We start from the raw sequence: 26,409 nt of genomic DNA on the forward strand, positions 1-26,409 counted from the left end.
ACTGCAGGAGGGTGAAGGCCTCTTGTTCCTGTGGGACCGGTCATGCTGTCGCTCAGTATAGAGGTATGTGCAGTCATTTGTTTCTCTGGGACATAGATTAACTCAGAACAGACTGTGTATTTTATTTTCTGACAAGGGGTTGTAAACTTTTATTTAGGGTTTCCCTCATTTCTTTTCAAAGGATGTCAGACTGTAACCTGTTATGGGCTTTCCCTGCATATTAGCCCTATATTGGTGGTGCTGTGGGCGAGATGCTGGGGAATTTGATTATCGGAGTTTATACTCCGGTGTAGGCAGTGAATTTTTACTGGTGCTTAGAACGGCTTGTATTTTTTAACCGGCATTTTTTGCTTTCATTTAGGCCAGGTTCAGACAGGGTTTTTCCTGTGCTGCCCACGAGGATTGGGGCTTAAGTGTTCGCGCGCTGTGTAGCCATGCAGTTGATAATTTTACGGCATCTGTCACGCTGTAAGCTGGAGGACTCCGGTATTTGTTACGACCGCATGGCTGGTATTGAAGCAATCGGTCTTAGTCTGCTGAACGAGTAGTCATGGTTGATGTATCGTGGGGGCAGGTAGGCACCTCAGCAGAGCTGTTGAGGCGTAGAGATGCACTGTGGTTTTGCCATTTATTTTTTGGGAAAGTAAATGGTTTATTTTTCAGGTTTGATGTAACATAATTTTGTGTGTTATAGTTTGTAGAACTATTTGCTAAAGTGTTGGTGCAAAAAGAAAGAAAATAAAAAAATTTGTGTCGTTTTATTTTTTTAAAGGCAAAGTTACGCTCCTTTTTTCAAAATACTGGCAACAGTCATATTAGGCTGGTTTTCATATTTATTGTTGATTCCACAACCAAATTGTAATTTTGCTATATTTGTTATGGAAGATTTACAGAATGTTACATGTTCCATGTGTTTAAATGCCAATGTGGAACCTCCTGTTACTTTTTGTCCCTCTTGCACATTTTCTTTGACAAAAATTTAACAAAGGCGGGTGTTTCTCAGGGTTCTACTGACGAGATACAGAGTATGCCGCAACTTTCTCCCCAAGCATCACAGCCCTCAACGCCCGCACAAGCGGAGCCAAGTACCTCTGCAGCTTCTGCTGCAATCACACTAAAAGACAAAGCTGCAGTTATGTCATCTACCCTTTCAAAAGCGTTGTCTGGCTTTCCCGTATTTCAAGGCAAACGCAGAAGGAAGGACAACCACAGGGTTAATTCAGTTTCTGATGCTTTGATAGTGATCTCAGATGTACCCTCCCAGGGCGCTGAATTGGAGGCTATGGAGGTCCTATCCAAAGGCAAACTTTCTGACTCAGAGAGTGTCTTGCCACTGACAGATTCAGAAGTAGTTTCCTTTAGGTTTAAGCTGGAACACCTCCTCCTGTTATTGAGGGAGGTTTTGGTGACTCAGGACGACTGCGATTCTATTGTGGTTCCTCCAGAAAAATTGAGTAAGTTGGACAGATATCTAGAAGTCCCTTCTTATTATGATGTTTTTCCAGTTCCTAAGAGAACTTCAGAGATTATTGCTAAGGAATGGGAGAGACCAGGTATTCCTTTCTCTCCTCCTCCCATTTTCAAGAAGAAGGGATTCTTGGCAGACAGTGCCTAAGGTGGAAGGAGCTATCTCCACCTTGGCTAAGCGAACTACTATTCCTATCGAGGATAGTTGTGCTATTAGAGACCCTATGGATAAGAAATTGGAGGGTCTTCTTAAGAAGATCTATGTTCATCAGGGGTTGTTATTACAACCGGCGGCCTGCATTGTTACTGTTACAAGTGCGGCTGCTTATTGGTTTGATGCTCTGGAAGAGTCTCTTAAAACTGAGACTTCTTTGGAAGAGATTCAGGATAGAATTAAAGCTCTTAAATTAGCAAATTCATTTATTACGGATGCTTCTCTGCAGATTACCAAACTGGCGGCTAAGAGTTCGGGTTTTTCCATCTTAGCATGCAGAGCCTTATGGTTGAAATCTTGGTCTGCGGATGTGTCATCCAAGTCTAAGCTTCTGGCTATTCCTTACAAGGTAAAGACCCTGTTCGTCCTGACTTGAAGGAAATTATTTCTGACATCACAGGAGGCAAGGGTCATCTCCTCCCTCAGGATAAAAGATCCAAACACAGAGGTTGAGTAATTTTCGTTCCTTTCGAAATTTCAAAGGAACCCCCCCTTCCTCTTCCTCTAAACAGGAGGGGAACTATTCTCAAGCCAAGTCTACCTGGAGACCCAACCTGTCTTGGAACAAGGGTAAACAATCCAAGAAGCCGGCGGCTGCTCCCAAGTCAGCATGAAGGGCTGGCCCCCCGATCTGGGACCGGATCTAGTATGGGGCAGACTGTCTTTCTTCATCCAGGCTTGGATAAGAGATGTTCAGGATCCCTGGGCATTAGAGAGAGTGTCTCAGGGATACCAGCTGGAAATCAGAAATTCTTTCCCCAGAGGAAGGTTTCTTCTTTCTCGATTGTCTGTAGACCAGATAAAAAGAGAGGCGTTCTTACGCTGTTTAAGAGACCTCTCCTCCATGGGAGTAATTTGTCCCGTTTCAATTCAGGGACAGGGGTTTTATTCAAATCTGTTTGTAGTTCCCAAGAAGGAGGGAACTTTCAGACCTATATTAGACCTCAAGAGTCTAAACAAGTTTCTCAGAGTTCCATCTTTCAAGATGGAAACTATTCGTACCATTCTTCCGTTAATTCAGGAAGGTCAATTTATGTCAACGTTGGATCTAAAGGATGCATATCTTCATGTTCCTATCAACAGAGATCACCACAAGTTCCTGAGGTGTGCCTTTCTGGACAAACATTATCAGTTTGTGGCCCTCCCTTTCGGTCTGGCTATGGCGCCCAGAATTTTCACATAAGTTCTGGGGTCTTTATTGGCGGTTCTAAGGCCGCGGGGCATCTTGGTGGCGCCTTATCTGGACGATATACTGATCCAGGCATCATCATTTCATCTGGCAAGGTCCCATACCGACATTGTGCTTTCCTTCCTAAGGACCCACGGGTGGAAGGTAAACCTGGAAAAGAGTTCCTCGGACAAGAGTATCATTTCTGGGAACTCTGTTTCAATGAAGATTTTTCTGACGGAAGTCAGAAAGTCAAAGATTCTAAATACATGTCGGCTCATTGTCCAATCCTCGTCCGTCAGTGGCTCAATGCATGGAGGTAATCGGATTGATGGTGGCGGCAATGGACATCGTTCCGTTGGCTCGTTTTCATCTCAGGCCTCTGCAATTAAGCATGCTCAGGCAGTGGAATGGGGATTATACAGATTTACCCCCTCAAATAAATCTAGATCAGGAGACAAGGGACTCTTCTGTGGTGGTTGTCGCTGGATCATCTATCCCAGGGGACATGCTTCTGCAGACCCTCATGGGTGATAGTGACAATGGATGCCAGACTGTTAGGATGGGGAGCAGTCTGGAAGTCCCTAAGGGCTCAGGGTGTATGGACTCAGGTAGAATCTCTCCTTCCCATCAATATCCTAGAGTTGAGAGCAATATTCAATGCGCGTCGGGCTAGGCCTCAGTTGGCTTCGGCCCAATTCATCAGGTTCCAGTCGGACAACATAACGACGGTAGCCTACATCAATCATCAGGGAGGAACAAGGAGTTCCTTAGCGATAATAAATGTAGCCAAGATAATACAATGGGCAGAATCTCACTCCTGCCATCTGTCAGCGATCCACATCCCAGGGGTGGAAAACTGGGAAGCAGATTTTCTGAGCAGACAGACATTTCATCCGGGAGAGTGGGAACTCCATCCTGAAGTTTTTCCAATCTGATTCTCAGATGGGACAGGCCGGAGTTGGATCTCATGGCATCTCGCCGGAATGCCAAGCTTCTGAGATACGGGTCCAGGGATCTTTAGGCGGAGCTGATAGATGCCTTGGCAGTTCCTTGGTCTTTCAGTCTAGCTTATGTATTCCCTCCGTTTGCTCTCCTTCCCCGGGTGATTGCTCGAGTCAAACAGGAGAGGGCATCGGTGATCCTTATCGCTCCTGCATGGCCTCGCAGGATTTGGTATGCCGATCTGGTGGACATGTCATCTCAGCCACCGTGGAAGCTCCCATTGAGGAAAGACCTCCTCATTCAGGGTCCCTTCCATCATCTGATTCTAGTGTCTCTGCAGCTGACTGCTTGGAGATTAAACGCTTAGTTTTATCTAAGCGAGGTTTTTCTGATTCGGTCATAGATACTTTAATTCAGGCACGTAAGCCTGTTACGAGGAAAATTTACCATAAGATATGGCGTAAATATCTTTATTGGTGTGAATCCAAGTGCTACTCATGGAGTAGGGTTAGGATTCCCAGGATTTTGTCTTTTCTCCAAGAGGGATTGGAGAAGGGGTTATCAGCGAGTTCCTTAAAGGGACAGATTTCTGCATTATCTATTTTGTTACACAAGCGTCTGGCAGATGTTTCAGGTGTACAATCTTTTTGTCAGGCTCTGTCTAGAATCAGCCCTGTATTTAGACCAATTGCTCCTCCTTGGAGTTTAAATTTAGTTCTTAGTGTTCTTCAAGGGGTTCCGTTTGAACCTATGCATTCCACAGATATTAAGTTATTATCTTGGAAAGTGTTATTTCTCGTTGCTATTTCTTCTGCTCGAAGAGTATCTGAGCTTTCGGCATTACAATTTGATTCTTCTTACCTTATTTTTCATGCGGATAAGGTGGTGTTACGTACTAAACCTGGTTTTCTTCCTAAAGTTGTTTCAATAAAGAATATTAACCCCTTAATGACCACAGCACTTTTCCATATTCTGTCCGTTTGGTACCAAGGCTATTTTTACATTTCTGCGGTGTTTGTGTTTAGCTGTAATTTTCCTCTTACTCATTTACTGTACCCACACATTATATACCGTTTTTCTCGCCACTAAATGGACCATTATTTTCATCATATTTTAACATTTACTATAAAAAAAATTATAAAATATGAGGAAAAAATGGAAAAAACACACTTTTTCTAACTTTGACCCCCACAATCTGTTACACATCTACAACCACCAAAAAACACCCGTGCTAAATAGTTTCAAAATTTTATCCTGAGTTTAGAAATACCCAATGTTTACATGTTCTTAGCTTTTTTTGCAAGTTATAGGGCAATAAGTACAAGTAGCACTTTGCTATTTCCAAACCACTTCTTTTCAAAATTAGAGCTAATTACATTGGGACACTGATATCTTTCAGGAATCCCTGAATATCCATTGACATGTATATATTTTTTTTTAGTAGACATCCCAAAGTATTGATCTAGGCCCATTTTGGTATATTTCATGCCACCATTTCACTGCCAAATGCGATCAAATACAAAAAATCGTTCACTTTTTCACAAATTTTTTCACAAACTTTTGGTTTCTCACTGAAATTATTTACAAACCGCTTGTGCAATTATGGCATAAATGGTTGTAAATTCTTCTCTGGGATCCCCTTTGTTCAGAAATAGCAGACATATATGGCTTTGGCGTTGCTTTTTGGTAATTAGAAGGCCGCTAAATGCCACTGCGCACCACACGTGTATTATGCCCAGCAGTGAAGGGGTTAATTAGGGAGTATGTAGGGAGCATTTTGGGGTAATTTTAGCTGTAGTGTAGTAGACAACCCCAACTATTGATCTAGGCCCATTTTGGTATATTTCACCGCCAAATGCAATCAAATTAAAAAAAACGTTAACTTTTTCACAATTTTAGGTTTCTCACTGAAATTATTTACAAACAGCTTGTGCAATTATGGCACAAATGGTTGTAAATGCTTCTCTGGGATCCCCTTTGTTCAGAAATAGCAGACATATATGGCTTTGGCGATGCTTTTTGGTAATTAGAAGGCCGCTAAATGCTGCTGCGCATCACGCGTGTATTATGGCTAGCAGTGAAGGGGTTAATTATGTAGCTTGTAGGGAACTTGCAGTGTTAATTTTAGCTTTAGTGTAGAGCTCAGCCTCCCACCTGAAACATCAGACCCCCTGATGCCTCCCAAACAGCTCTCTTCCCTCCCCCACCCCACAATTGTCCCCGCCATCTTAAGTACTGGCAGAAACTCTGCCAGTACTAAAATAAAAGGTATATTTGGGCTTTTTTGTTGTTGTTTTTTTTTTTTTTTAGCATATTTACATATGCTGCTGTGTAGGATCCCCCCTTAGCCCCCAACCTCACAGATCCCCCACCAAACAGCTCTCTAACCCTCTGCCTTAATGGGCGCCATCTTGGGTACTGGCAGCTGTCTGCCAGTACCCAGTTTAGAAAAAAATGTGCTTTTTTTTAAGAAAAAATCCCTTTTTCTGTAGTGTAGCTCCCCCCACACCCAAGAACAACCCCCCACCCCTCCAAGATCCCTTTGACTGCTGTTTATTTTTTTTATATTTGCCCTTTTCCCCCACATAGTTACATTCTCATTTTCTGTAGTATAGCGGTTCCCACCCGCTCCCGCCCCGTGCACGCGCCCGCCGCCCTTTGTGCACACGATCCCGCCCCCCTCCACCTTACACGGCCCATCGATGGCCGCCCACCCGCCTCCCAAGTCAGCTCCCACCCACCAACGATACCGGCCATCGATGTGTGGTGCAGAGAGGGCCACAGAGTGGCTCTCTCTGCATCGGATGGCCATGCAGGGTTATTGCAGGATGCCTCCATATCGAGGCATCACTGCAATAACCGGAAAGCAGCTGGAAGCGAGCAGCTGCTTTCCACACCGAGGACGTGCAGGGTACGTCCTCAGGCGTTAACTGCCTTTTTTTTGAGGACATACCCTGCACGTCCTTTGTCGTTAAGGGGTTAATCAGGAGATTGTTCTTCCTTTGTGTCCTAATCCTTTTTCTAAGAAGGAACGTCTGTTACATAATTTAGACGTAGTCCGTGCTTTAAAGTTTTATTTACAAGCGACTAAGGACTTTTGACAAACGTCTTCTCTGTTTGTTGTTTTTTCAGGGAAACATAGGCGTCAGAAATCAACGGCTACCTCTTTCTTTTTGGCTGAAGAGTATCATCTGTTTTGCATATGAGACTGCTGGACGGCAGCCTCCTGAACGAATTACGGCTCATTCCACTAGGGCTGTGGCTTCCTCATGGGAATTCAAAAATGATGCTTCTGTTGAGCAGATTTGTAAAGCTGCAACTTGGTCGTCTCTTCACACTTTTTTTCCAAATTTGATACTTTTGCCTCTGCTGAGGCTGCTTTTGGGAGGAAAGTTCTTCAAGCAGTGGTGCCGTCCGTTTAGGTTCCCTGTCTTGTCCCTCCCTTTTCATCTGTGTACTATAGCTTTGGTATTGTATCCCACAAGTAAGGATGAAATCCGTGGACTCATCATGTCTTTTAAAAAGAAAAGAACATTTTTGCTTACCTGATAAATTTATTTCTTTTTAGACACGAGTCCACGGCCCGCCCTGTTCTATGAGACCGGTTTTTATTATTCATTTTTTTGTTAAACTCTGCACCTTGGCTTTTCCTTTCTCTTCCTAACTTCGGTCGAATGACTGGAGTGGGAGGGAAGGGAGGAGCTATATATACAGCTCTGCTGTGGTGCTCTTTGCCTCCTCCTGCTGACCAGGAGGCGATATCCCACAAGTAAGGATGAAATTTGTGGACTCGTGTCTAAAAAGAAATACATTTATCAGGTAAGCATACATTTTCTTTTTTTCTGAAACTGTCTGCTGGGAGATGGAACGCTTAATTTTATCCAAGCGGGGGGTATCAGATTCGGTCATAGAGACCATGATTCAGGATCGTAAACCTGTAACTAGGACTATTTATCATAAGATTTTGCGTAAATATCTTTACTGGTGTGAATCCAAGAGCTACTCAGGGAGTAGAGTTAGGATTCTTAGGATTTTGTCTTTTCTCCAAGAAGGTTTGGAGAAAGGTTTATCAACGAGTTCCCTAAAGGGTCAAATCTCGGCCTTATCTATTTTGTTACAAACGTCTGGCGGATGTCCCAGATGTAAAATCTTTTTGGCAGGCCTTGGTCAGGATCAGGCCTGTGTTCAAACCAGTTACTCCTTCATGGAGTCTTAATTTAGTTCTTAATGTTCTTCAAGGGACTCCGTTTGAGCCTATGCATTCCTTAGATATTAAGTTATCGTGGAAGGTTTTATTTTTTGTGGATTTTTCTTCTGCTCGGAGAGTGTCAGAACTCTCGGCATTACAGTATGAGTCTCTTTATCTCATTTTCCATGCAGATAAAGTAGTTTTGTGTACCAATTTAGGATTTCTTCCTAACGTTGTTTCTGATCGGAACATTAATTAGGAGATTGTTGTACTTTCCTTATGTCCTAACCCTTCTTCTAAGAAGGATAGACTTTTGCACATTTTGGACATGGTCCGTGCTTTAACGTTTTTTTCTGCAGGCGACTAGGGATTTTTGTCAGTCTTCTTCTTTGTGGTTTTCTCAGGAAAACGCAAGGGACAGAAAGTTTCGGCTACTTCTTTCTTTTTGACTGAAGAGTATCATACATTTTGCATTTGGAACTGCTGGACAGCAGTCTCCTGAGAGTGTTACGGCTCATTCCACGAGGGCTGTTGCTTCCTCATGGGCATTCAAAAATAAAGCTTCTGTGGAACAGATTTGCGAGACTGCAACTTGATCCTCTCTTCACACTTTTTCAAAGTTTTACAAATTTGACACACTTGCCTCGGCTGAGGCGGTTTTTGGTGAGAAAGTTTCTTCAAGCAGTGGTGCCTTCCGTTTAGGTTCCCTATCTTGTCCCTCCCGTATACAGGGAGTGCAGAATTATTAGGCAAGTTGTATTTTTGAGGATTAATTTTATTATTGAACAACAACCATGTTCTCAGTGAACCCAAAAAACTCATTAATATCAAAGCTGAATAGTTTTGGAAGTAGTTTTTAGTTTGTTTTTAGTTATAGCTATTTTAGGGGGATATCTGTGTGTGCAGGTGACTATTACTGTGCATAATTATTAGGCAACTTAACAAAAAACAAATATATACCCATTTCAATTATTTATTTTTACCAGTGAAACCAATATAACATCTCAACATTCACAAATATACATTTCTGACATTCAAAAACAAAACAAAAACAAATCAGTGACCAATATAGCCACCTTTCTTTGCAAGGACACTCAAAAGCCTGCCATCCATGGATTCTGTCAGTGTTTTGATCTGTTCACCATCAACATTGCGTGCAGCAGCAACCACAGCCTCCCAGACACTGTTCAGAGAGGTGTACTGTTTTCCCTCCTTGTAAATCTCACATTTGATGATGGACCACAGGTTCTCAATGGGGTTCAGATCAGGTGAACAAGGAGGCCATGTCATTAGATTTTCTTCTTTTATACCCTTTCTTGCCAGCCACGCTGTGGAGTACTTGGACGCGTGTGATGGAGCATTGTCCTGCATGAAAATCATGTTTTTCTTGAAGGATGCAGACTTCTTCCTGTACCACTGCTTGAAGAAGGTGTCTTCCAGAAACTGGCAGTAGGACTGGGAGTTGAGCTTGACTCCATCCTCAACCCGAAAAGGCCCCACAAGCTCATCTTTGATGATACCAGCCCAAACCAGTACTCCACCTCCACCTTGCTGGCGTCTGAGTCGGACTGGAGCTCTCTGCCCTTTACCAATCCAGCCACGGGCCCATCCATCTGGCCCATCAAGACTCACTCTCATTTCATCAGTCCATAAAACCTTAGAAAAATCAGTCTTGAGATATTTCTTGGCCCAGTCTTGACGTTTCAGCTTGTGTGTCTTGTTCAGTGGTGGTCGTCTTTCAGTCTTTCTTACCTTGGCCATGTCTCTGAGTATTGCACACCTTGTGCTTTTGGGCACTCCAGTGATGTTGCAGCTCTGAAATATGGCCAAACTGGTGGCAAGTGGCATCTTGGCAGCTGCACGCTTGACTTTTCTCAGTTCATGGGCAGTTATTTTGCGCCTTGGTTTTTCCACACGCTTCTTGCGACCCTGTTGACTATTTTGAATGAAACGCTTGATTGTTCGATAATCACGCTTCAGAAGCTTTGCAATTTTAAGAGTGCTGCATCCCTCTGCAAGATATCTCACTATTTTTAACTTTTCTGAGCCTGTCAAGTCCTTCTTTTGACCCATTTTGCCAAAGGATAGGAAGTTGCGTAATAATTATGCACACCTGATATAGGGTGTTGATGTCATTAGACCACACCCCTTCTCATTACAGAGATGCACATCACCTAATATGCTTAATTGGTAGTAGGCTTTCGAGCCTATACAGCTTGGAGTAAGACAACATGCATAAAGAGGATGATGTGGTCAAAATACTCATTTGCCTAATAATTCTGCACTCCCTGTAATCTGTGTACTCTAGCTTGGGTATTGAATCCCATTAGTAATTAAGATGATCCGTGGACTCATCGTGTCTTAAAAAAGAAAAGAAAATTTATGCTTACCTGATCTTTTTTTGACACAATGAGTCCACGGCCTGCCCTGTTCTTATAGACAGGTTGTGGGTTATTGTAAACTTCAGACACCTCTACACCTTGGCTTTTCCTTTCTCTTCCTAACTTCGGTCGAATGACTGGAGTGGGAGGGAGGGGAGGAGCTATTTAGTGGTGCTCTTTGCCTCCTCCTGCTGACCATGAGGTGAATATCCCATTAGTAATTAAGATGATCCGTGGACTCATCGTATCAAAAAAGAAATACATTTATCAGGTAAGCATAAATTTTCTTTTTTCTGTTTGGACACGGTCTCATTCTGTTGTACATTATATTCAAAGCGCTTTAAAAGGCTAACTCTTCGTTTTATTAGTCGTCACTGGAATTAAATTGTCTCAGAAGCCTACAGTAATTTTGTTCACGCAGGGTTGCTCATATAAGTCATAACCATAAGTGTCATACTCTAATTCTGGATGCTTTGATGACCTCTTGTTTTGAAAGTTATAAGATACAACACTCTAAAATATCACACTGGATTTTATTCTAGCTATTACCTCCTAGATGAGTAGCTGAGCTTCAGTTATCATGCCTTTCTCGTTATTTGGTTTTCCATCAAGATAAGTTGATTCTACTCTGTCCCCGATTTCCTGCCGAAAATAATTTTCAAGGTTTTTTTTTTTTTTAGGACTCTTGGGCCCCTCAACAGAAACTGGGCCCAGGGCAGCTGCCCCTTTTGCCCTGTGTTAAAGACGGTCCTGACTACTGGGACAAGCAAAGCTATATTTATACTTCCCAAAACTTTCATATATTTTCTTAAATACCATTCACCAAGCTTTCTGTACCTTTCATGACTCCGGTTTCACAAATCGGGCATGTAGCAGGAAGGAGACAGGCCTTATACCAACCTCGAAAGGTGGGTTTGGGTTTATTAATGAGATCCATCTTAATTGGTGTGTGATGCTTTGGGAACTGAGACACAATGTGGACATTGTTTTCCTCTCACAATTAACCTCAGACCCTCCTTTTTTTGGTAAGGAAAGAGGGGGAGGGGTTTACTATAGAACAGTTTAAAAAGTTTGCGAAGGGAATGGCTTACTAGAATCATCAACTGCTTTGTGTTGTCATTCAATAAGTGCTAGCATTTTTATCTTTAAAGGGACATGAAAATGAACGATTCATGATTCAGATAGAGAATGCATGTGAAATAAAAAAAAAATCTTTCCAGTTTCCTTTTATGGAATATATTTTACTTGGTATCTTTTGTTGAAAAGCGTAACTAGGAAGGCTTAGCTGTGTTAAGAACAACACATGCACTCCTGAAACTACATAGGAATGTTCATCAACAAAGGATAAAAAGAGAACAAAATACATTTGATAGTGGAAGAACATTTTGAAGACTTTTTAAAATTGCACTCTAAATCATGAAAGTTTAGTTTTGCCTTTAACGTAACTTTAAGGAATGTCATGTAGTCACACATTGTGCGAAGAGACAAATTGTATGTTGCTCATTGTGCATTTGTCTGTCTTCTCCCTCCCAACCAATGGAATTATATTATCCTCAAAAATATCTGTTGCAATCTTAACAGTTCTTACATTTTCTTAAGAATGATCAAAGAGCCCCGTTCTTGCATGAGAAACATGATAAATATGTTCCTGAACACACACTATCTGCTTATCTGTTGGTAATATTTTTAAGTTATACTTTTAGTTCCTGTAATAATCTGAAATGTAATATGATAAAAGTAAATAAAGCACTTTGTTATAAGCAATTTGTATATATTATAACCAGTGTCTGTGCTCCTTCAGGTGGTGGCCCGCCGAAGTCTGTCACCCTAAAAATATTCCTGTAAACATCCAGAAAATGAAGCATGACATTGGAGAGTTTCCAGTATTGTTTTTTGGTTCTAAGGACTATCTGTGGACCCACCAGGCCAGAGTGTTCCCATACATGGAAGGGGATGCTCACAACAAAGACAAAATGAGCAAGGGAGTAGATGCAACTTACAAGAAAGGTGAAATGTTAAAACAATCTTCTGGTTTATATGGTTTATGTCTCATGTATTTACTCATTTGTTTTGTAATTTCTATAGGACTGATGGAAGCTGCAGAAAGGTTTGAAGAACTGAAAGCTCAGAAAGAAATGAGGCAGTTACAGGAAGATCGGAAAAATGATAAAAAGCCTCCTCCCTTCAAACACATCAAGGTACACATACAGAGTTATGCCTGAAGCAGCCCAAATATAATTTTTATAGCTACTGTAGCTTGTAAACACGATACTAGGAATTTGAAATTCTAAAATATGCTAGTCATGTTTTTAGCACCACTATGCTGCTCTGCATGTGCATTTACGTAACATAATTGATTCTATTGGAAGGTGAACAGGCCGGTTGGGAAGGTCCAAATCTTTACAGCAGATTTATCAGAAATTCCTCGCTGCAACTGCAAGGCCACTGACGAACACCCTTGTGGACAGGACTCAGAGTGCATCAACCGCATGCTGTTATATGAATGCCATACTTCTGTATGCCCAGCTGGGGACCGCTGCCAGAACCAAGATTTTTCCAAACGTCAGTACCCAGAGGTGGAGATCTTTCGCACAGGGAGCCGTGGCTGGGGTCTGCGCTGTAAGACTGATATCAAAAAGGTGTGAAGCTTTAGTTTTAAGGTGCCACTACATTGTGGCTGCTCATATCTTATTCCTAATTTAATATTGTGTGTATTTTAAACAGGAAATAATAGACTTCATTTCTAGCTGATACTGACAGATATATTTTTTTTTACTTAAAGCCAGGTTCCAGTTCTTTCTTATGACACAGTGAGTCCACGGATCATCTAATTACTATGGGGAATATTACTCCTGCCCAGCAGGGGGTTGCAAAGAGCACCACAGCAAAGCTGTTAAATATCACCTCCCTTCCCTCCAACCCCAGTCATTCTCTTTGCCTATGTTAGAACAAGGAAGTTTAGGTGTTTGAAAGAAGATTCTTCTAGCAAGATTTTATTATTTTTCAGCAGTGCAAGATTGTTCTGCTTTGTCCTAGGGTTTAGCCATAGTCCATATCAGTCTCTTCAGTAGAGCAGTGGTGGCTTTTAAGCAATGGGAACTTGTGGGGTACAATCCTCACTGCGCCTCCCATGTATTTAATGCTGCCCTAACTTTGCAAGCCTGAGTAAGATTACTCAGTCTTTGTTTCTTCCACAGGTCCATGTGAGGGAACTGGCTTCTCAAACCTAGTGAGCTGCCTGGCAGAAGTCTAAAGGTAAGTGCTGACTATTTTTTCTGGGACACAAAAAAGATGGCACTTTAAAATCTGTTTATGGGACAAGAGACATTCTCCTATTGCTAGGGGGATCATTTTATTATTGGCAATAATAGCAGGCGCTGGAGACGAGGAGACTTATGGCTCAATAGGTTGTGTGTTATTTGTTGTTTTACTTCCGGCAGCTTTAGAATACATTTAGCCGACCGTGAGGTTAATTTTGTAACGCCCAAGATGGGCGGGGTTAGCTGAAGCGGCAATTTTCTGTTGCGCCTGCCTTTACCTTATACACTTCCTGTGTTCCGGAGCGGAGATAGCTTCGTCACAGTTGAGAGCAGTGTTATGGTTACCGGACTGCAATTTACAGTATAGAGAAGTTGGGTCCGGATTATCTAATAGAATATTCACTCCGTTGTCAGTAAGGCAGGTAAGCACCTCAGCTAAGCTGAGGTGTAGACGTTGTCCGGAGTGTTTTTTTTGCAGAAAAATAAAGAATTTTCGTTTTAAAATTTAAAGGAACAATAACGTTTTTTATGTGGGGTAATTTCTAAATAATATATCAGTTTATTTATCTATTTGCTTTATTTGTGAATAAATATGGACCAAGAGGCCCTGCAGGATGTTACATGTTCATTATGTTTTGATGCTAACGTGGAACCACCAATCCCTTTCTGTTCCTCATGTAATTGAGAGAACTTTACATAACAGGGATAGACTTTTTTCTGAGCCAACATTGCGTCCTCTGCTGTATCTGATGCGTTGTCCGCTTTTCCCATACTGCAGGGAAAGCGCAAGAGGAAATGTAAAGAATCAGTGAGTAAGGTTTCTGACACAGTCGTTGCTATCTCGAATGTTCCCTCCTCTCTGAGGAGGAAGATACTTCGGTAGCATCTGAGGGTGAAATCTCAGACTGTAATTCCTTCTTCTGATACTGAAGTTGTATCCTTCAAGTTTAAGATGGAACACCTCCGTTTGTTACTTAAGGAGGTTTTGGCAACCTTGGGTGACTCCGACACTACTGTTGTAGTTAATCCTAAGAAGTCTAGTAAGCTTAACAAATATTTTTTTTTATATATATATTTAAAAGTTTTTATTAAGACAATTATAAAGCAAAACAAAAATATGAACATACGCAATGTTGTGCATTATATTATGGTCTGCACTTACAAATATTTGAAGAGTTTAGAGAAAATGTAGTACAGTTTAGGTTAGTTAAAACATTCATACTATAATATATGTGTCTACATTCTCGTACATGTCAACCAATTACGTATGTGTTGGTGTTGAAGAGGATGTCTTATTTTTCTATAATGAGAGATAGAGAGGATGTATTTGTAATGATAGTTACACCATCAAGACAATAGGGTCTAAGGGTTACATTTAGAAAAAAGTATCTGAAATGCTTTAGGTCTGAAGAGGTGATTCTCTACCATGTCCGTAGTGCCAGCCCAAAGGTGGGGGGGGGGGGGATTGGAGTTAAGGTGGGGAGGGTGGTTTTGGTGGGGGGGGGGGTAAGCGAGGATAATCTCAATCTGGGTGGATTGTTAGCCAAGGGGACCATGTGTCGTTGTAGGAATCCGTTATATCTAGAACTCTGTGAGCGTATTGTTCCATTATCCTAATGTATCTGATGATAGTCAGTACTTGTGCGAGGGATGGGGGTTTCTTTTTTTTCCATTCTCTAGCAATCGCTAACTTCAATGCCATGAAGACATAGACTGTTAATGCCTCAGAGGCCTTATTTAGATTAGGGGTTTGTATATGTAGCAAGGTGATTTCTGGAAGGAAAGGAGGATTAATATTTAGGGAGTAGAGGGTGTTAACAAATATTTTAATGTACCTTCCATGGTGGAGGTTTTTCCGGTACCAGATCAAGCTACAGAGATTATTGCTAGGGAATGGGAGAGACCGGGTATCCCTTTTTCTCCATCCCCTATTTTTAAGAAGATGTTTCCTATAGCAGACTCTATCAAAGAATCTTGGAAGACGGCCCTGGCCCACAGAGCTTTATGGTTAAATCCTGGTCGGCGTATGTGTCATCTAAGTCTAAGCTTTTGGCGATTCCTTACAAGGGTAAGACCTTGTTTGGGCCGGGTTTGGCAGAAATTATTTCAAAGTCAGCGTGAAGGGGCTGCCCCCGATCCGGGACCGGATCTTGTGGGGGGCAAACTTTCTTCACTTGGGTTCGGGATGTTCAAGATCCCTGGGCGGTGGACATTGTGTCCCAGGGATACAAACTAGAGTTCAAGACCTTTCCTCCCAGGGGCAGGTTTCTGCTCTCAAGATTATCTGTAGACCAGATAAAAAGAGAGGCGTTCTTACACACTGTTTGGGACCTTGCCGACCTGGGAGTGATAGTTCCTGTTCCAATGCAGGAACAGGGTCTGGGATTTTACTCCAGTCTGTTCGTGGTTCTCAAAAAAGAGGGAACTTTCAGAGCAATTTTAGATCTCAAGTCTAAACAAATTCCTCAGAGTGTACCGTCCTTCAAGCTGGAAACTATTCGTCCCATTCCTCCCTTGGTACAAGAGGTTCAATTTATGACAACTGTAGATTTAAAGGACGCGTACCTGCATGTTCCCATCCACAGGAATCATCACAAGTTTCTGAGGTTCTCATTTCTAGACAAACACTTCCAGTTTGTGGCTCCATTCGACCTTGCCACAGCTCCCAGAATTTTTTCAATGGTTCTGGGATCCCTGTTGGCGGTGCTCCGTTTGCGGGGCATTGCAGTGGCACCTTACCTGGAGGACATTCTGTTTCAGGCGCCATCCTTTCAACAAGCAAAATCCCACACAGAGATGTTATCCTTCCTGCAATCTCATGGATGGAAGGTGAATTTGTAAAAGAGTTCCTTAATTCCCGCTACAAGGGTAGTGTTCTTTGGAACTATAATAGATGTCATATCAATGAAAAATTTTCTGACAGAAGTCAGGAAATCAAAGATTTTGGATTCTTGTCTGGCGCTTCAGTCCTCTCCTTGGCCATCAGTGGCTCAATGTATGGAGGTAATTGGTCTGATGGTAGCTGCCATAGACATCATTCCGTTTGCCCGTTTCCACCTCAGACCTCTACAGTTATGCATGCTCGGACAGTGGAACGGAGATTATGCTGATCTGTCTCCACGATTACATCTGGATCAGGAGACAAGGGATTCTCTTCTTTTGTGGTTGTCTCAGGAACATCTCTCCCAGGGAACCTGGGTGATTGTGACAATGGACGCCAGCCTACTGGGATGGGGAGCAGTCTGGAGCTCTCTAAAGGCTCAGGCGACATGGACTCGGAAGGAGTCTGTTCTACCCATAAACATTCTGGAGCTGAGAGCAATCTTCAATGCTCTTCTGGCCTGGCCTCAGTAAGCCTCGGCCCGGTTTATCAGGTTCCAGTCGGACAACATAACGTCAGTGGCTTATATCAACCATCAGGGGGGAACTCAGAGTTTCTTGGCCATGACAGAGGTAGCCAAGATAATTCAGTGGGCGGAGACCCACAACTGCTGTCTGTCTGCGATCCACATTCCAGGAGTGGACAACTGGGAAGCAGATTTTCTGAGCAGACAGACCTTTCACCCGGAGGAGTGGGAACTCCATCCGGAAGTGTTTTCCAGCTTGATTCTCAAATGGGGACAGCCTGAACTGGATCTCTTGGCATCTCGGCAGAATGCCAAGCTCCCGAGGTACGGGTCAAGGTATCCTCAGGCTGTACTGATAGATGCTCTGGCGGTCCCTTGGAATTTCAGTCTTGCATACCTATTTCCTCTGTTCGCTCTCCTTCTTCGGATCATTGCTCGAATCAAACAGGAGAGGGCGTTGGTGATCCTCATTGCACCGGCATGGCCTCACAGGATCTGGTATGCAGATCTAGTGGAGATGTCATCTCTCCTTGGAGACTTCCACTAAGGAAGGACCTTCTACTTCAAGGGTCCTTCCTTCACCCAAATGTAGTTTCTCTGAAGCTGACTGCTTGGAGATTGAACGCTTAATTTTATCTAAGCGTGGGTTTTCTGAGTCGGTCATTGAGACCAGGTTTTGTTTCTTGTTGCTATTTCATCTGCTCGTAGAGTTTCAGAGCTCTTGGCATTACAGTATGAGTCTCCTTACCTTATTTTTCATTCGGATAAGGTCGTTTTGCCTACTAAGTTAGGATTTCTCCCTAAAGTGGTTTCAGATCGGAAAATTAATCAGGAGATTGTTGTTCCTCCTTTATGTCCTAAACCTAGACGTGGTGCGTGCATTGAAATTCTTTTTACAGGCGACTAAGGATTTTCATCAGTCTTCTGCTCTGTTTGTGGTTTTCTCTGGAAAACGTAAGGGGCAGAAAACTATGGCTACTTCTCTTTCTTTGTGGCTGAAGAGTATCATTCGCTTGGCTTATGAAACTGCTGGACAGCAGCCTCCTGAGAGAGTTATGGATCATTCTACGAGGGCTGTTTCCTCTTCCAGGGCATTTATACATGAAGCTTCTGTGGAACAGATTTGCAAGGCTGCAACTTGATCTTCTCTTCACACTTTTTCTAAATTCTATAAATTTTATACTTTTGCCTTGCCTGTAGCTTCTTTTGGTAAAAAGGTTCTTCAAGCAGTGGTGCCTTCTGTTTAGGTTCCCTGTCTTGTCCCTCCCTTATCATCTGTGTCCTCTAGCTTTTGTATTGATTCCCAATAGTAATTAGATGATCCGTGGACTCACCATGTCATTAGAAAGAAAACAAAATTTATACTTGATAAATGTATTTATTTCTTGACACGGTGAGTCCACGGCCCGCCCTGTTTTTAAGACAGGTTTTTCTTTTACAAGATATGACGAGTCCACGGATTTCATCCTTACTTATAGGATATCGCCTCCTGGTCAGCAGGAGGAGGCAAAGAGCACCACAGCAGAGCTGTATATATAGCTCCTCCCTTCCCTCCCACTCCAGTCATTCTCTTTGCCTGTGTTAGTGATAGGAAGAGGTAAAGTGTTTTCTCAGGGCTAGAGCTTCTGGCTTTTCAGCAAGGGACTGGGGAGATTCTCACTGCATTGCTCCCATATTGATTGCTGCCCTGCTGATGGTCTTAGCAGATATTATCTAAGACTCTATTTGTCCCCACAGACGTGCTGAGGAAAGGGACCATCTTCATTGTGTGGGACAGCTTCATACTTCATAAGTATTCCCTTTTTTTGTGTGGATAATCAGTAGCCTAATAAAGGGTTAATCTGGGGCTATGTTTTAACTATGGGCTTGACGCTGGGAGATCAATCTGTTAGTGTGCAGTACTTTATATGAGCATTTTAATGTGGCATGCGCAGCAAAGTATATTGACATTACTTGACTAGTGTGTGTTTATGTGAAGGGGCACATTGGCGATTCGTGGTACTGTTATAGGAACCAACATTTTTATTTTCCATGCGGTACTTGCTCTGGGGACTTTAGTTGCGCCCACGAGGGGCGGGACTTGAATTTCGCCCGCTCAGTCATGCATTTTCTATCCGGATCCTGTCTTGGAGCAGCATGTATCTAGGCTCCGGTGTGGCCTAAGTTGCCTGTGTTTGCATACTTCACAAGCGACTTTAGGAGCGCCGTCCACGACTATTCAGTTTTCGTTTTGGGACAGGTAGGCGCCACAGCTCTGCAAGGGGCTAATTAGACTTAAATTGTTTTATTTGCTAATACATTTTCAGTATAAGTTTTTATAAATCTTAGAGTGTTTCCAAATCAAGGCAGCTTATTGCGGAGCAACACACGCTTAGACGGCTTTATTTTTTAAAGATACAGTATACCCGTTTTTAGATTTATTTGGAACTTTAGAGAAACCGACCAATATTGCTATTGCTAGTTTATCATGGCTGAACTTCAGGAAAGTACCTGTAGTATGTGTTTAGATGCCAATGTGGAACCCCCTACTACTTTTTGTCCCTCATGTTCTGAGAGGGCTTTACAATGTAAAGAACAAATTTTCTTTAATGCAAGTATGGCTAAGGATGCTTCTCAGACTGATGAGAATCAGGGTATGCCGCAACTTTCTCCCCAAGCGTCACAACTTTTAACGCCCACCCAAGCGACGCCCTGTTCCTCAACCGCGTCAACTTCATTCACTCTGCAGGATATGGCTGCAGTTATGTCATCCACTCTTACAGAAGTTTTATCTAAGTTGCCAGTGTTACAAGGCAAACGCAGCAGGTCAGAGGCCCTGTGGTCCCTTTGACTTATGATGCTTTGATAGCTATCTCCAATGTACCCTCCCAGGGTTCTGAATTGGGGGGTAGGGAGACCCTGTCTGAGTGGGAACTATCTGACTCGGGAAGTGCGTTGTCCCAGACATATTCGGACGTCATGTCCTTCAGATTTAAACTTGAACACCTCCGTCTGTTACTGCGAGAGGTTTTGATGACTCTGGACGACTGTGACTCTATTGTGGTCCCACCAGAGAAGTTATGTAAGATGGACAAATACTTAGAAGTCCCTTCTTATTCTGATGTTTTTCCAGTTCCTAAGAGAATTTCGGAAATTGTTGCAAGAGAATGGGGAAGACCGGGTATCCCGTTCTCTCCCTCCCCTATTTTTAAGAAAATGTACCCTATAGCGGACACCGTCCGGGACTCTTGGCAGACGGTCCCTAAGGTGGAGGGAGCTATTTCTACCCTGGCGAAGCGTACGACTATTCCTATTGAGGACAGTTGCGCTTTCAAAGACCCCATGGATAAGAAATTGGAGGGTCTTCTCAAAAAACTCTATGTTCATCAAGGGTTTTTATTGCAACCAGCAGCCTGCATTGTAACCGTCACGACTGAGGCTGCTTTTTGGTTTGAAGGTCTGGAAGAGTCTTTTAGGACTGAGACTTCCTTGGAGGAAATACTAGATAGAATTAAGGCCCTTAAGCTGGCTAATTCTTTTATTACGGATGCTGCCTTTCAGGTCACCAAATTGGCGGCTAAGAGTTCGGGATTCTTCATCTTAGCACAGAGAGCCCTATGGTTGAAATATTGGTCTGCGGATGTATCCTCTAAATCCAAGCTTTTGGCTATTCCTTTCAAGGGTAAGACCCTATTCGGACCTGACTTGAAAGAAATAATTTCTCACATTACGGGAGGTAAGGGTCATCTCCTCCCTCAAGATAAGACATCTAAGCAAAAGGAACGACAAGGTAATTTTCGTTCCAATCGTAATTTCAAAGGAGTCCCCCCTTCCTCTTCCGCTAAACAGGAAGGGAATTATCCTCAAACCAAGCTCACCTGGAGACCCAACCAGGCTTGGAACAAGGGTAAACAACCCAAGAAGCCCGCTGCTGCTCCCAAGACAGCATGAAGGGGCAGCCCCTCGATCCGGGACCGGATCTAGTAGGGGGCAGACTTTCTCTTTGTCCAGGCTTGGATAAGAGACGTTCAGGATCCCTGGACACTAGAAATCGTGTCCCAAGGGTATCAGCTGGAGTTCAAAAATTCCCTCCCAAGGGGAAGGTTTCTTCTTTCACGATTGTCTGTAGACCAGATACAAAGAGAGGCGTTCTTACGTTGTGTCAAAGAATTCTCCACTATGGGAGTAATTTGTCCCTTTCCAATACAGGGGCAGGGGTTTTACTCAAATCTTTTTGTGGTTCCCAAAAAAGAGGCAACGTTCCGACCCATTTAAGATCTCAAGAGTCTATACAAGTTTCTAAAAGTTCCATCCTTCAATATGGAGACTATTCGGACAATTCTTCCATTGATCCAGGAGGGTCAATATATGACTACCGTGGACTTAAAGGATGCATATCTTCATATTCCTATCCACAGAGATCACCAATTCCTGAGGTTTGCCTTTCTGGACAAACATTTTCAATTCGTTGCCCTTCCCTTCGGGCTGGCCACGGCACCCAGGATCTTCACAAAAGTTCTAGGGTCTCTGCTGGCAAATCTCAGGCCACGGGGCATTGCAGTGGCGCCTTATCTGGACGATATTCTGATCCAGGCGTCGTCTTATCAGCTAGCGAAGTCTCATACCGACATGGTTCTATCCTTTCTAAGGACTCACGGGTGGAAGGTGAATCTAGAAAAGAGTTCACTAATTCCACAGACAAGGGTTCCTTTCCTGGGAACTCTAATAGACTCTATATTCATGAAAATCTTCTTGACGGACGTCAGAAAGTTAAAGATTCTGAATGCATGCCGATCAGTCCAATCCTCGGCCATCAGTGGCTCAGTGCATGGAGGTCATTGGATTGATGGTGGCGGCAATGGACATCATTTCGTTTGCTCGTTTTCATCTCAGACCTCTACAACTGAGCATGCTCAGACAGTGCAATGGAGATTATGCAAATTTGTCTCCTCAGATAGATCTAGATCAGGAGACAAGTGACTCTTCTTTGGTGGTTGTCGCAGGATCATCTGTCCCAAGGGACGTGCTTCCGCAGACCCTCATGGGTGATAGTGACAACGGACGCCAGTCTACTAGGATGGGGTGCAGTCTGGAATTCCCTGAAGGCTCGGGCTGTGTGGACTCGGTTGGAGTCTCTACTTCCAATCAATATTCTGGAGTTGAGGGCAATATTCAATGCGCTTCAGGCTTGGCCTCCGTTGGCTTCGGCCAAATTCATCTGATTTCAGTCAGACAACATCACGACTGTGGCTTACATCAATCATCAGGGGGGAACAAGGAGTTCCTTAGCGATGACAGAAGTATACAAGATAATTCGGTGGGCGGAGGCTCACTCTTGTTATCTGTCAGCAATCTACATCCCAGGAGTGGACAACTGGAAAGCGGATTTTTTGAGCAGACAGACTTTTCATCCGGGGGAATGGGAACTCCATCCGGAGGTCTTTGCCATCCTGATTCTCAGATGGGGCAGGCCGGAGCTGGATCTTATGGCATCTCTTCAGAATGCCAAGCTCCCGAGATACGGATCCAGGTCCAGGGATCCTCAGGCCGAACTGATAGATGCCTAGGCAGTGCCTTGGTCGTTCAACCTAGCTTATGTGTTTCCACCATTTGCTCTCCTTCCCCGGGTGATTGCTTTCCATTGAGGCAGGACCTTCTCATTCAGGGACCCTTCCATCATCCAAATCTAATTTCTCTACAGCTGACTGCTTGGAGATTAAACGCTTGATTTTATCTAAGCGAAGGTTCTTTGATTCGGTCATTGATACCTTGATTCAGGCACGTAAGCCTGTTACTAGAAAGATTTACCATTAAATATGGCGTAAATATCTTTATTGGTGCGAATCCAAGGGTTACTCATGGAGTAAGATTAGGATTCCTAGGATTTTGTCCTTTCTCCAAGAAGGATTGGAGAAGGGGTTATCAGCAAGTTCCTTAAAGGGACAGATTTCTGCTTTATCTATTTTGTTACACAAACGTCTGGCAGATATTCCGGATGTTCAATCCTTTTGTCAGGCTCTGACTAGGATCAGGCCTGTGTTTAGACCTATTGCTCCTCCTTGGAGTTTGAATTTAGTTCTTAAAGTTCTTCAAGGAGTTCCGTTTGAACCTATGCATTCCATAAATATTAAGTTGTTATCTTGGAAAGTTTTATTTTTAGTTGCTATTTCTTCTGCTCGCAGAGTTTCTGAGCTTTCGGCTCTACAATGTGATTCTCCTTACCTTATTTTTCATTCCGATAAGGTAGTTACGTACCAAACCTGGTTTTCTTCCTAAGGTTGTTTCCAACAAAAATATTAATCAGGAAATTGTTGTTCCTTCATTGTGTCCCAATCCTCCTTCTAAGAAGGAACGTCTGTTACATAACTTGGACGTGGTCCGTGCCCTGAAGTTTTACTTCCAGGTGACTAAAGAATTTCGTCAATCATCTTCATTATTTGTTGTTTTTTCCGGAAAATGTAGGGGCCAGAAAGCTACGGCTACCTCCCTTTCTTTTTGGCTGAAGAGTATCATCCATTTTGCATATGAGACTGCTGGACAGCAGCCTCCTGAAAGAATAATGGCTCATTCTACTAGGGCTGTGGCTTCCTCATGGGCATTTAAAAATGATGCTTCTGTTGAACAGATTTGCAAGGCTGCAACTTGGTCATCTTTTCACACTTTTTCCAAATTTTCCAAATTTGATATTTTTGCCTCGTCCGAGGCTGTTTTTGGGAGAAAGGTTCTTCAAGCAGTGGTGCCTTCGGTTTAGGTTCCTGTCTTGTCCCTCCCTTTCATCCGTGTCCTTTAGCTTTGGTATTGTATCCCAAAAGTAAGGATGAAATCCGTGGACTCATCATATCTTGTAAAAGAAAAGGAAATTTATGCTTACCTGATAAATTTATTTCTTTTACGATATGACGAGTCCACGGCCCACCCTGTCATTTTCTAAGACAGGTCTTTATTTTTGTTTAACTTCAGTCACCTCTGCACCTTGGCTTTTCCTTTCTCTTCCTAACTTCGATCGAATGACTGGAGTGGGAGGGAAGGGAGGAGCTATATATACAGCTCTGCTGTGGTGCTCTTTGCCTCCTCCTGCTGACCAGGAGGCGATATCCCATAAGTAAGGATGAAATCCGTGGACTCGTCATATCGTAAAAGAAATAAATTTATCAGGTAAACATAAATTTCCTTTTTTGATATGTTATAAACCTCAGACTCCTCTGCACCTTGTTGCTTCCTTTCTCTCCTTTACTTTGGTCGAATGACTGGGGTTGGGGGGAAGGGAGGTGATATTTAACAGCTTTGCTGTGGTGCTCTTTGCCGCCTCCTGCTGGGCAGGAGTGATATTCCAAATAGTAATTATGATACGTGGACTCACCGTGTCAAGAAAGTTGTTTATTTGAGGATACAAGATCCTGATCTTCCAGACCCACCACCAAAATGTTTAAGCCATTAAAGGAACACTTTGCTCAAAAACAAATATGGGCTATTTAAATAAAGCTGGTGCATATAAAGAGTTAATAATACACCTTTTAAGCACACACTTGTTAATGCTAAATAGCAGTGCAAATTGTACATGTAGATGAGACTCAAAAAAAAAAAAGAGAAAAAATAAAATGTAACCTTTAATTCACTCAGCTATTAAAAATAGGTATACACAGTCACACAACCTCATTAAAAACATTTAAAATGTTTGTAGTAAAAAAAACAAATCAGGACTGCTGAGGTGTCTGAGGATATAAATTAATATTTCATACAAGTGGTTCAAAAATCATTCGCTAGTCCACTTCAACGGAGTAACTGGCCTACAACTGAGAAGCCCATTATAGCGCACACTCTGAGTAAAAGAAGATCCCTGTAGTAATTACCACTATGATTAGGTGAGCCCCACAAATGTGGTTAATAGTTGGGCTTAAAGGGACACTAAACCCAACATTTTTCTTTCATGATTCAGATAGAGAATACAATTTTAAACAGCATTCCAATTTACTTCTATTTTCTAATTTGCTTCATTCTTTAGATATGCTTTGAAAAAAAAAAAGAAATAGCAATGCATATGGGTGAGCCAATCACACGAGGCATCTATGTGCAGCAACCAATCAACAGCTACTGAGCCTATCTAGATATGCTTTTCAGCAAAGTATATCAAGAGAATGAAGCAAATTAGATAATAGAAGTAAATTAGAAAGTTGTTTAAAATTGCATGCTCTTTCTAAATCATGAAAGAAAAAATATGGCTTTCATGTCCCTTTAAATAATCCAAAAACGAAGGTGGTGACAGCAGTTAGTAGATAAAAAGTCTGTTTATTTATAATCCATTAAAAAATATATTCCATGGAGGAACATAAAATGTAGAAAAACAGTGCACAGGTAGAAACAAACAGTATACGTGTTTCGGCGTGAGCCGTAATCACTACTGATACATATTATCAATCAAAGGTGCTTTAAAAAGGGTTTGCTATAACCCCATTGGTTAAAACTGGAAAATAATTTAAACCAATACCCGTGCTACAATGTGTGTTATTACAAATTGCACACACATGTTATACTTTGTCTCAAAAATACAAAAACTTTCTATTTTATACATTTCTACAATAAACAATAAATACATATAGCAACAGTATATTCACTCATAGAAATACCATTTCAAATACCACTGACATAATAATGTTGAAATAGAGTGGACAACATATCTCAACCAATATTACGGTTCATTATGTGTGAAAAAAGATCACACAGAGATAAATAGTGGTCACACCATATTCAACATGGGAAAAAGAAAAATCATTCAAAATAAATTTAACATATATATGTGTACATAGTTTTTGTATGTCAGTACATTTCATAAACTCGAGATCCTGTGTACATGTGGTGAGTGCCGTCCCAACCTACCTATTGATTGGCTTCGAGGGAAGGGTGTGTGTTGCGGCTACGTCAGAGGAGAACACGTGTAGCGTACACGTCGGCAGGAATCCAGGAAGATGCCGGCGTCTGTTCAATGGTGGCGGTGTGTCTCGATGGTCGTGGAGAGATGGTAAGTGAGTGCAAGGCTTCACTCTGTTCCCTCTCCCGTATTTACCCCACATATCTACTTTGAACGATTGCACTATCTCTGACTGTACTACCACATATTACCGCTGAACACCGCTTGATGAAGTATCATATACCTGTGGCCCATAATTATCTTAGGAGGTTGGGAGGTACACACACTGTCTCTGAGCTGTCAGGACCACAGCTTTTCAACAAGAGTGTTTTGTTCGAGGAACGTCGCAGGGTATAGGTAAACTCCTGGAGCATACGTGCATTGAATTGCAGTTTCACGTATATCTCTAACCCAGTGCATGTGAACACTAGAACACCTGAAGTCCTATACTATCTATACACAGAGTGTATTCATAATAACAGAATAGTGAAACCTCTTATTTGCTACATATGGGAACAGCATCTATCATACAGAGAAAGCCACGCATAGTGATC

General features: G+C 42.5%; 1 protein-coding gene across 1 annotated transcript in view; it reads left to right on the forward strand.

Annotated features, from left to right (window-relative positions):
- Positions 1 to 26,409, forward strand: part of NSD1 (nuclear receptor binding SET domain protein 1) — a 679,701-nt gene that overhangs the window by 509,223 nt on the left and 144,069 nt on the right. Inside the window, 3 exon segments of the mRNA XM_053719266.1 lie at positions 12,166 to 12,371; positions 12,450 to 12,562; positions 12,734 to 13,003. Of these exon segments, the coding sequence (XP_053575241.1) occupies positions 12,166 to 12,371; positions 12,450 to 12,562; positions 12,734 to 13,003 (589 nt within the window).

This window comes from Bombina bombina, chromosome 6 (assembly GCF_027579735.1).
Source record: "Bombina bombina isolate aBomBom1 chromosome 6, aBomBom1.pri, whole genome shotgun sequence".
NCBI classification, from domain to species: Eukaryota; Metazoa; Chordata; class Amphibia; order Anura; family Bombinatoridae; genus Bombina; species Bombina bombina.